Source organism: Aquarana catesbeiana, linkage group LG06 (assembly GCF_042186555.1).
Source record: "Aquarana catesbeiana isolate 2022-GZ linkage group LG06, ASM4218655v1, whole genome shotgun sequence".
Lineage (NCBI taxonomy): Eukaryota > Metazoa > Chordata > Amphibia > Anura > Ranidae > Aquarana > Aquarana catesbeiana.
The window spans coordinates 132,635,760-132,647,994 of NC_133329.1; the positions used below are offsets into that span (position 1 = coordinate 132,635,760).

The window sequence follows — 12,235 nt, forward strand, 5'->3', positions numbered from 1 at the left end:
CTTCGATGGTGAGTTCTCTGAGGCTCCAAAGTCCAAACTTCTGTCGCATCTTTGACAGTCTTTCTTCCCAGGACTTCAGGGCTGCGCCCTCAGCTCCAAACCAGACCCCAAGAATTTTGATGAAGTCCGTCTTGATGCTGAAAGGAATTGGTGCAGAAGAAGGCAGGAACCACTTTCCGAAGAGCATGACTTCTGACTTCCCGCAGTTGACCTTTGCCCCTGAAGCTTGGCCGAAGTCCTCACAGGTCTGGGTGAGTGTGTCGATGGAGCGCCGATCAGCACAGAACACCGTCACGTCGTCCATGTAGAGTGAGCACTTGACCTCCCGTCTGTCTGGTCCTGGTGCGGTGATCCCTCTGATCTCTGGGTTCCGTCTGATGCTTCGGGCGAAGAGCTCTATACAACAAACAAAAAGCAGAGGTGAGAGAGGGCAGCCTTGTCTGACCCCAGACAAGATTGGAAAGGGGTCAGTTTTCCAGCCATTTACCAGAACCAAACTAGAAATGTCAGTGTACATTACATTTACATATGAACAAAACATTTCCCCAAGACCAAACCTGCGCAGAGCTCTGCACATGAACTCATGGGAGACAGTCAAAGGCCTTCTCCTGGTCAAGGCTGACCAGGGCCGCGTGCACACGGCGGCCATGAATGTACTGGACCGTGTCCCGGACAAGCGCAAGGCTGTCCGCAATCCTGCGACCAGGAATGCCGCAAGTCTGATCCGGGTGGATGATCTGTCCGATGAAAGACTTCAGCCTGTTGGCCAGGACCTTGGCGAGGATTTTGTAGTCCACGTTCAGAAGAGAGATTGGACGCCAATTTTTAAGATCCGATCTCTCCCCCTTCCGCTTATACAAAATCGTGATCATCCCCTCCCTCAGTGACGGAGGCATTCTGCCCTCCACCACCATCTCCTCGTACAGCTCGAGCAGGTCCGGGCCCACGAGATCCCACAGTGCTACATAGACCTCAACTGGGAGACCATCGCAGCCCGGGGTCCTGCCTCGCCTAAAGGATTTAGCGGCAGAGTGCAGCTCCTCCAGCACCAAGGGGGCTTTGACGGTTGATGAACCTGCAGGATCAATTTGGTTAGAGATACCTGACAGGAACCTGTCAGCCGCCTGTGTGTGCGTTTCTTTTGGGGAGTAGAGGTTGGTGTAGTAGTCGCTGACCACTTGCATCACAGCCTTCTTCCCCTTCTGGAGTGTTCCGGTCTCGTCACGCAGCTCTGACAAGGGTGTGTGTCCTGAGTGAAGTTTCCTGAAAAAGAAAGAATTACACTTCTCACCTTTCTCAAGATTCTCCACCTTGGCACGGAAGACAATGTGCCTGGATTCTTCCTCGAAGTGTCCTTTCAGGCTCTTCTTGGTGTCCTCCAGGTCCTGCCTAACGTCCCAGCCGCAGTGATGAAGGTCCTGCAGGGACTGCAACTGACGCTGCAGTCTCCTGAGTTCCCTCCTCCTGGCGCACACACGCTGGCGTCCCCTTGCCTGAAAGAAGCTACGCAGCTTAACCTTCACAAACTCCCACCAGTCACTTACCCTTCCGAAGAATCTCTTTTCCCCCCGTCCAGGTGGCATAGGCCTCCCGGAGTTCCCCCATCAGTTCCTCGTTTTCCAGCAGGGTGCTATTCAGCTTCCAGGAACCCGGTCCGCGGGCAAAGCCCTCGCCCAGGTCACCCCGAAAGTGAATAGCCCTGTGGTCAGAGAAAAAGCAGGGGACCATGGAGAACTCACGATGCTTGACTGTTCTTGAAGTGAGCACGAAGTCAATCCTGGAACGCACAGATCCGTCGGGTCGGCACCACGAATAGTTCACGGTCCCTTTCCCTATGGATCCCACGGCGTCCTGCAAGGAGGCCTCCGAGATCATCTCCCTGAGCAGCCTAGAAGTAGCATCAAGTTTTGCGTATATGCTGGAGCTGCGCCCATCCTCCTCGATCGGACAGTTAAAATCACCGCCGATCACTACTGTTCTGGTGGTGACGAGTTGGGTCCGCAGGGTCTGGAAAAGTTCCAGCCGCGCATTCTTGTCTGGGGGGGCGTACACGTTGATGAGCCTAACTGGCTCTTCCACCACGAGCCGTCTATGACCAAAAGACGGCCACAGACTAGCTCAGGCGCCCACCCCTGACCAGAATGGCTACTCCTGCAGACTTGCAATCGCCACCCCCGGACCAGTAGGAGGGACCAAGGGTCCACTGGGAGGACAGATGAGTGTACCTCCTCAAGGGAGGAAGGGCGCACTCCTGAAGCATGTAGACATCACTCTGCTGACTTGAAAGAAAGGTCAGGACCGCTTGCCTTCTAGATGTATCCTTGATACTCCTCACATTAATGGAAAAGATTGAGATCTCAGCCATAATGAAGAAGGGTATGAGGGTCTAGTTAACAAGGGTCCGAACTTACCTCCCCGGAGGGGGGGGTGGCTCTTCCGTTGCGTCTTCTGCCTGTCCTGTGTCCTGGGCCAGGCCCAGCTCCTCAAGGACAGACTCCATCATCTGCTGGCTGATGTGGACGTTGGGGGGGGGGGGGGGGTCATGCTCAGGGTCGACCACGATCTCCTCCCCTTCCTCCTCCTCTCCTGCAGACTCTAGGTCCTCCACTACTTGCTCGGGTCCATCGCTGTCGCGTTGGACCCCGTTGGGCCGTTTGGTGGAGGTGGCGGGTTCCTCAGCTGTTGGGCTCTCTGGCTTACGTTTCCGGCTTCCTCTTGGGCCACTGATGGGGGTGGAGGGGGGTGGGGGGGTGGGGAAGTCCTCCAGGGAGGACAGGTTGGGGTGGGGAGGGGTTCCTCCGGCACAGAGGGGGTGGGTGGGGGTGTGCTGGAGGTAGGGGATGGGGCAGGGGCAGGGGTAGGGGCAGGAGGGGCGGGGGTGGACTTACCTTTGGCCTTTCAAGGTTCTTTCGGTTTTTCTGGCAGCTTCCTCCCGGATGGCTTACCCTGGCTTACAGCTCCAGCGTAGGTCCGGGTTCTCTGGGGGCAGTGTCTGAAGACTCTGCCAATCCGCAAAGGTTGCAGGCTTTGGACCTCGGACAGTCCTTGGTCTCGTGGCCTGTCACCCTACAGAACTTGCAAGCAAGCTCTGTACAATCCTTACCTATGTGTCCCGGCTGCCCGCACTTGTTACAGTTGTAGGGTATGCCGGGATAGAAAAGGATTCCTGCGGAGGATCCCAGGGAGAAGAAAGGCTGCAGGTGCTGGATGTCCCCCGAAGGGTCTTTCCTTAGTTTGCAGAGCACAGACCACTTACCTATCCAGAAGCCGTTGGCATCGAAGATTTGGATCGGGTCCTTCACCACGGTGCAGAACCTCTGGAGGTAGGTGGCTATGTCCTTTCCACTGGTATGGGGGTTCCTCATGGCCACTGTCACCCGCTTTTCGTCCCGTGTTATGGGGCAGTTCGCAGTGAACTTCCGGAAAGGGGATTCAGGGCCACTGGTCTTCACCATCTCCCAGTATCTTCTGCAGACCTGAAACGACACAAAAGTTATAAAGAATATACCTCTTGTGAAGGCCTGCACAGAAAGTGTCTCCGCTTTGCTGAACCCCTGTTCCAGGATCATCTTCTTTCCGAAGATCTCCGGGGTCATGTCGGGGACTCTTCCGTCCACCTCCTTCAGCTGCAGCACTACCGTCTGCTTCATCCATGGCTCCAAAGCTGGGAGCCCGTCTGCAGGCTGGTCTGGCTTGGCTGGTTCTGGTCGGCTGGTGCCGGTAGGGGTAGGGGCGGGGGTTGAGGCAGCGGCATTCCCGGGCTCGGAAGAAGTGGCTGGAACGGGGTTCTTCTTCTCTTTTCCGGTCTTCTTTTCGCTCTTCCCCATCGTCAAGGAGTTGGATGTCGCTTCAGGTGTTCTTAGGCGGCTTCCTTCTGGTTCCTCGACGTCTTCGCTCTTTTTGTAGCCTTTACAAAGGCTCTAGCATCTACTGCCCGGAGGTAGTAATGCGGAGTGGGGGAGGAGGGAAGACCGCAATCTCGTTCCCTGTGGGGGCTAAGCTTCTAACCCAATAGCAGCAAGTAGGTGAAGCTGAATTTAATCAACGATCCTACCAGGCCGAGCAGAGGGTACCCCACAAGGACCAATTAGCTTGGATAGATGTAAGTGGTTCTCAACGTCCTAGCTGTGAAGCAGAGACACCCCTAAGGGCTAAAGTCGATACTACACTTGATCTTAGCCAAAAGGCCGAGAAGCGAACTGGCCACTGGCAAATGGCAATCTGCATCTGATAACAGGTGACGTAGCAAGTGACAATCCCCATCTGGTGGCAAGTGACACGCTCAGGGCTCCCACTGATTCTGCATTATGGTGAGTTGAACTATTTCAATTTATATTACAGAATGGTATAAATAATGCACTTCAACCATCCTGACACCATATTAACCATGGTGCCGTGATGATTGAAGCGTCAACACCAGCCATTGCCCCAACAAATTGCCCGCAAACATTTTGGCAGTGCCCCTCCCGAGATTAAACTTTGGATCTGCCCTGTCTGCTGCAGGCTTGAACAAATGCCAGTATATAAGTGCAGATAGGAGCTCTTAGTTAAGAGACAACTGCTGTCCCTAAAGACCCATCGAAGGGACTCCCTATCTTATTAGCACATTTAGCTGCCCAAGAATAGGGAATGCAGAGGTAAGGGATGTTTGACCACCATTCACTGACTATGAGGGGAAAAAAAGGAGAATGCTGGGAGTGCACTAATCATTTCCTTTTATAATATTCACTGGTCCTGAGGGAGAAGCTTGTCACAGGTATGCTGCCATGGAGGCACCAGGAAAAAACTTTTTAACTTGTAAACACAAAATCTCAGAAAGAGGCTCGGCCCTTAACCACTTGCCGCCCGCTATATAAGAAAAATACGTCGGCAAAGTGGTTGTGATATCCTGACCAGACGTCATATGGCGTCTTTCAGGATATCAAGCCGCTACGCGCCCCTGGGGCGCGCATTGTGGCGATCGTTGTTGCAGCATGTCAGTCTTACACACCGCAACTCCGATCTAGATAAAGAGTCTCTGAAGGAAACTCTTTACCATGTGATCAGCTGTGTCCAATCACAGCTGATCACGATGTAAACAGGAAGAGCCGTTGATCGGCTTTTCCTCGCTCGTGTCTGATAGACGTGAGTAGAGGAGAGCCGATTGGCTGCTCTCCTGACAGGGGGGGGGTCTGTGCTGATTGTTTATCAGCACAGCCCCCCTTGGATGCCTACCCAGGACCACCTGGATGCCGCCAGGACCACCAGAGATGGCCACCACACTGGACCACCAGGTATGCCACCTTAGACCACCAGGGAAATGCCAATCAGTGCCCAGACAGCTGCCAATCAGTGCCAAAGAAAAATGCCTGCCAGTGCCACCAGTGATGCCTATCAGTTAAATCCATCAGTGCCGCCTATCAGTGCCCAGCGGTGCTTTCTATCAGTGCCACCCATAAGTACCCATCAGTGCAGCCTTTCAGTGCCGCTTATCAGTGTCCATCAGTGCCGCCTATCAGTGCCACCTATCAGTGCCACCTCATAAGTGCCACCTTATCAGTGCACATCAGTGAAGGGGAAAAAAAACTTATTTACAAAATTTTATAACAAAACAAAGAAAAACTCTTTTTTTTCAAAATTTTCGGTCTTTTTTTATTTGTTTAGCAAAAAATAAAAACTGCCGAGGTGATCAAATACCACCAAAAGAAAGCTCTATTTGTGGGAACAAAATGATAAAAATTTAGTTTGGGTACAGCGTAGTATGACCGCGCAATTGTCATTTAAAAAGTGACAGCACTGAAAGCTGAAAATTGGCCTGGTCAGGAAGGGGAGAAAGTACCCTGTATTGAAGTGGTTAAAGTTTTTCTAGGATTTATTTTTTAGTTTACATTCTCTTGGACAAAAAAAATAAAATCTTGCTGCACCTGTTTTTTTTTTTTCTTTTTTTGTTCTTTATCCTCATTCAATAACTTGACCTCAAAATATTTTTGACAGGGGAGGAAGGGAACTCCCAGTGATCGGACACCCTGTCACTGGGGGTGTCTGGGAAGTCCCCGCTCCTTATAAGGGAATAACAATGATGTCAATGAGCTCCTGACAGTTACCGGGAGTCCGGCGCCTGCACTACCCCAAAGCGGACAGCGGGAGGCGCCCGTGAGCAGCACATCAGCACATTACTTTCTTAATATTTGGAGGAATGCGGAACCAGAATAAGTCATTGGTTTGCAACAAAAAAAAGAAGCCGAGTCCAGTTTGAATGGGAGAGAAAGGAGGAGCGGAGTGTGGAGAGGAGCAGAAGAGTGCTGTATAGACGGAGCAGGCACCTGCAGCCATGAGAAGCACGTGAATCCCCCCTGCTGGCTCCCTGTGTGTGTGAGGAGGGTGAGGAGATAAGAGGAAGATAAAAGGACACAGATCTACACTATGGCGGAAGAAAGGAACAAGAGAGCCCTGCTGGAGCTGGCCCAGAAACCTGGCAATACTGTGTGTGCTGACTGTGGAGCTCCAGGTAAGACCCTCACCTTCTCCATTGTCTGATTGGGCGGCCCCCCCTCTGCTACCAGCCAATCACAGCATTCATTCATCTTCCCACACCTGCACTTGGACAATGCTAGCTGGAGTGTGATTGGCTGATCAGGGGACCCTGTGCTATAGTTGGTGACATGTTCATTGAATTCCCAGAGACACTTTGCAGGTGAGGGTGGAGGCTCAGCACCTTCTTATTAGGCTGCAAAATAAAAACATAGCTGACAATACCTGTAATCTAATATTATCATCATACAGTGTCACAGTCACATCATATAAATGAGAACTTGGGCTCCGGGAATGAGACACTCATACGGCAAGGGTTAAGGGATATGCAATTAGTGGACCTCCAGCTGTTGCAGAACTACAAGTCCCATGAGGCATAGCAAGACTGACAGCCACAAGCATGACACCCAGAGGCAGAGGCATGATGGGACTTGTAGTTTTGCAACAGCTGGAGGTCCAGTAATGGCATAATGATCCTTGGTCTAGGGATGCAGCGATACTTACCTTATCCATCCCTGAGAGAGGTCCAGCACTAACGACTCACCTAAAACATGACCATACACTATACAGAATTCTTTAGATCTGCCATCAACTATGACTAGAAGGACCAGCCTGACTTCATCCACATTGAATGTGCCTTTAGATTACAGTTTTGGGAAATCTGTAAAGAAGATTGTACAAATATTGGGCAATTAGGTTATGTTTGGCCAGTCTAAGGTGCTCTCCGCCGCGGTTGCAAGCTTGCCTCCTCATGTGCCGTGTAGGGTTAAAGGGTAACTCCACTTTTGTGGGAGAAAAAGCAAATAGAATAAAAATAATATATTGTATACAATTGCGACACAAGTCATCTTGTAATTGAATGTTAATAAAAAATGACCTTTTCTTTTTCAATCTACAGCTCTGTAATTTACTCTAAAATGTAATACGGCAACACGGAGGTGTTCTGTACACAGATGGTGTATAGAATGCCCCCCTCCCCCCCTCAGATATGTCATTTCCTGCTTGTGTGATTGGCTCACTGATTTCCCCAGAAGTCTGCACCAAGTCAGATTTCAGGCATCCCCTGCAACAAAAATGTAATTTATGGTGAGATAGTCCCAAAGGGAAATCACGTCTAAAGGAATGCAGACCCTGCCACTTTCTTCATTAGAGCTCTGCAAGTGCAGCTTCTGATTGTTAAAGGAATATTAAAAGAGAAGTATTTTTTATTTTTTTACCCAGTTTCATACTTACCTAGGTGGATGTCCTCCGGCGCCTCTGCACTGGGAACCGAGCATTCAAACACTGCCAATGGCTCTGTTTTCTCATCTCCCCAAGCAGAGAGCTGCTGACCGTCAATCAGCAGCTCTCTGCTCTGCCACCCTGCACTCACTGGAGCGCTGAGTTGTGGAGGGGCGGAGATTGGGTGTCTCAGGCTGTCAGTGGCTCGGTGAGAGGCTGAGACGGCTATCAGTCCAGGCACCTGGCAGATCCAGACTTTGTCGTGATGACGCGATGCCTGGACTGATTTCTGTGATGTCAGCAGAGAGCTGGGATTGACAGCGGAGTCAGCCAATGAAGAGGGAGAGAGAGTCCACGGAGAGCCGAGGCTTTTGTGCACATCGCTGGATCGAGATGGGGCTCAGGTAAGTATTAGGGGGACTGCTGCACAGAGGAGGTGTGTTTCCTTCATGCATAGAATGCACGAAGGGAAAAAATCTGGAGCCTTTAGAACCACTTTAATGATAAAATCACTCCCATTAGATTCACTCTACACATGGACAAAGACGAACAAATAGCTTTTTCTTCAGAATAACAAAAGGTAGGAATCTGCAACAGAGTTTTGTAAAATGCTTGCAATGTACATAGATCACCGAGAGGGGAATGTTTTTTTTTTCTCAACAAAAGCGGAAGGACTCTTTAAAGTGATATTAAAGACTTTTCTTTAATAACAAACATGGTATACTTACCTGCTCTGTATAATGGTTTTGCACAGAGCAGCCCGAATCTCCTCTTCTGGGGTCCCCAACCGGTACTCTTGGCTCCTCCTGCCTTCAAGTACCCCCCTAGCAAGCCACTTGCTCATGTAGGCTCGCCCCTGAGCCACGCTGTGTGCATCTACTGACATACAAAGTGCAACTTGGCCCCACCCCTCGTTCCCTTGTCACTGGATTTGATTGACAGCAGCAGGAGCCAATGGCTCCTGCTACGCTTACTGAATCCAGTGAGGAGGGAGAGAGAGCAAAGAGGGTTGCTTCTCTCAAGTACTGGATGGAGATCAGGCTCAGATATGTTGTTGGGGGGGGGGGTAGCTGCACCTATTCCCATGCCATGCAGAGAATGCATTAACCCGAAGGGTTGGTTAGAAGGACATCACTGGAGAGAGGGTAGGTAGCATAACCCTTGTAGGACTGGGGGGAGGGGGGCACTGAAAGGGTTGATTTTGTCTGGTTTCCGGAGTTCAGCTTTAAAACAGAACTGAAGTCTTCTTATACAAAAAACTGTGAGCAGGTAGGTGGTTATCACAGAAGAGACATGCAATGTCTCTGTCTTGTATGTATTTATTTATTACAGGTACTTGTATACACCACCAGTTTACGCAGCATTTATATATTGTACATTCACGTTTGTCCCTTTCTTCAAGGAGCTTACAATCTAAGGTCCCTAACTCACATTCATACATACACTTAGTAGGGCCAATTTAGACAGGAGAAAATTAACCTACCCCCATGTCTTTTTGAGTGTGGAAGGAAACCGGAGTACCTGAGGGAAACCAATACAGGCACAAGGAGAATATGCAAACTCCAGGCAGATAGTTTTGTGGATGGGATAAAATACTGCTGCCTGCCTGCTTGCAGTCTTCTATATCATGTAAACTGAGCTGCGCATGCACAACTCAGCTTACAGCATTGGGCCCATCCCTGTGTGCCCCGAATGACTAACACCTGCACATGCAGAGGGGTTATCATCATCCCGAGCCGGCCCGCTGAGATGCCTGAAAACTGGCATACATAGAGAAGACACCAGCACCAGTGAGGGACCAGGACCATTAGAGAGGAGACTTCAAGAGGAGTTCCCATTTAAAAAAAAAAAAAAAAAAATTAAAAGTCAGCAGCTACAAATACTGCAGCTGCTGACTTTTAATAATCGGACACTTACCTGTCCCAGGGTCCAGTGATGCGGGGATCGAAGCCCCACTCGTCTCCCCCTCTGTTCGGCGGCGCCGGCATTGCAACTGTGGGCGCTCACCTGTGGCTTCACAGCCGGGCACTCACTGCGCATGCGCGAGCGGCGCTGCGATTGACCGCTCAGTCATCTGGGACCTGTAATGTGTCCCAGATGATTGACAAGAGGGAGGGGGCAGAGCTGAGCCCTTCCTGCGCCGAGGGGAAGTGATGTCACCAGCCCAGGCACTGAAGGAGGCAAATTACGAGGGACCCCCTAGCAACAGTCATTTAGGAGGCGAGTAAAAAAAAAAAAAAAAAAAAGTCCAAATTTTTTTTTTTTATTATTATTATTTTTAGGCACATTCTTGCATTTTATTTTATTTTTTTTTTTGGGTGGAACACCACTTTCAGTTCTGCTTTAATGTTGAACTCCTCCCACTACACTAATGGATGAACTACATAGTGGGCGGGTCAGTTCGGGACTCCCGCGTCCTCCCACTACGCTAATGGATGAACTACATAGTGGGCGGGTCAGTTCGGGACTCCTGCGTCCTCCCACTACGCTAATGGATGAACTACATAGTGGGCGGGTCAGTTCGGGACTCCCGCGTCCTCTCACTACGCTAATGGATGAACTACATAGTGGGCGGGTCAGTTCGGGACTCCCACGTCCTCCCACTACGCTAATTGATGAACTACATAGTGGGCGGGTCAGATATTCATGTTTTTATATAAAATATATCATTCCGTATGTAAAGTGTCAATTCAATAAGGGTAAATTTTGCAAATGCAGTAATTACCTGCAGTAGAAAATGTGATATTACATTTAAAGTTAACGCATTAAAAAAATACATTTGTTAATTATCTTGTGGTCCAGCCACTCACTATTTTACAACTTTAATAATTAGGAGTTGAAATTTTTATCAATGATATTCCTACCACTGCTAAATGTGACAGTTCTAGCTCAGGCATGCTGGTTGTCGGTGAGCCCGCACCTGCTGGCATTTTACCATCTGATGACTCATCCCTTCCCAGCACTTTCACCTGTCAGCCGGAGATTCCTGGCTTACAGGTGAATGTAAGGAGAGGAGCAAGGATATTTAGAAAGAAAATGATATGGGGGCTCTTCCACAATCCATACTAAGCCTTTGGGTCTGGTATGTATTTTAGGGGGACCCAATGGCAAAAAAAAAAAAAAAAAAAAATGGCATGAGGTCCACCCCCCCTAAATTTCATATTAGACCCTTATCCAAGCATGTAGCCTAGCAGACCAGAAAAGTGGGAGAATGAGTGCACCCCCCTTGCCAGGATGGGATTCTCCCTGGCCCAGCACATTGTCCCCATGATAATGAGGACAAGGCTCTCACCCCCACAACCATTACCCGGTGGGAGTTTATCAATTCTGGAAGCCCACTTCAGCAATAAGGAGGCCCCCAGATATACTGCCCCCATATGAATATGTAAGGGGTACATAGCACCCCTACTGAACTGTCGATCATGACATCTCCGATTCCCCACCCCTTTGATTACTTTAGCAGCGGGAACATGTAGATGATTCTGGCTTTTCCCTCACACCGAATGACATCTCTGGGTCCCTGCTGTTAAGGTAAACAAAGGGATGGGGTCACCTGTGTGATGTCATTGGTCTAATATGGGCATGTCCCTTCTTAAAGCGGACCTTCAGTCATTTTTTCAACTTTCCATCTATTAAATCTTCTGCCCTTGTTGTTTTAACTTTGGATAGTAAAACATTTTTTTTCTGCCAGTAAATACCTTTTATAGAGCCCACTTCCTCTTCCTCATTAGCCTAGGCTTATGACATCATTCACAGCTCTCTCTCACACTCTCCTGAGAGTTTGCCAGGAAGGGATGGGGGATGAGTCATAAGTGGGCCAATGAAAGATGCAGAGCTGGAGGTGTGTGTCCGTGCAAATCCAGGAAGTGAACAGACAGCAGCTTCAGCTGCCCACAGTTAAAATGGATGCAGCCAGACTTAGTGCAGGGAGATTTCTGCAGCACACGGAGGGGGGACCTCACCCCACTTTTATTTTTGTCTTTTTTGGAGTTGGGTGCCCTTAAAACTCATTTAAACCTTGTCCCCACCCCTAAGTTTACATCCACCTGTCAGATGGGAATTCTGAGAGGAGTGTCAGCTCCCCGACAACCAGCATCTTTGATCTGGAACTGTCACATTTAGGAGTGGTAGGGATACCAATGCCACATGTTTTACTTCCCACTGCAGCTGGAGATCCGGTCTGCAGTAAAATTAAGGTATAAAAAATGCCTTTAAATACGTCAAAATAAAAAAAAAAAAAAATAATTACGTACGTGGGAATTGGCGCATGTTTTTTTAGTGAATTGCTTGCTTCTGACATAAATACCGCATGAGTTATTTTAAGGCAAAGATTTACGCAGTATCTCTTAGTGAGTTTGACCCCTCGGTGTGGAAAACCATGGACAGCTCCAGAGATAAAAATAATCCAGGAATAGATCTTTAGAAGATGTACTACTTTGTCCCTGAAAATTAGAGATGGCTGTCCTAACTTCTTCATTGCCGGAATATTCATAGAAGTACTGCT

General features: G+C 49.3%; 1 protein-coding gene across 1 annotated transcript in view; it reads left to right on the plus strand.

Annotated features, from left to right (window-relative positions):
- Positions 1 to 6,159: 6,159 nt before the first annotated feature.
- Positions 6,160 to 12,235, plus strand: part of ADAP1 (ArfGAP with dual PH domains 1) — a 387,735-nt gene continuing 381,659 nt past the window's right edge. Inside the window, exon 1 of the mRNA XM_073636836.1 lies at positions 6,160 to 6,487. Within this exon, the coding sequence (XP_073492937.1) occupies positions 6,403 to 6,487 (85 nt within the window). The 5' untranslated portion in view covers positions 6,160 to 6,402. The remainder of the gene's footprint in view (positions 6,488 to 12,235) is intronic.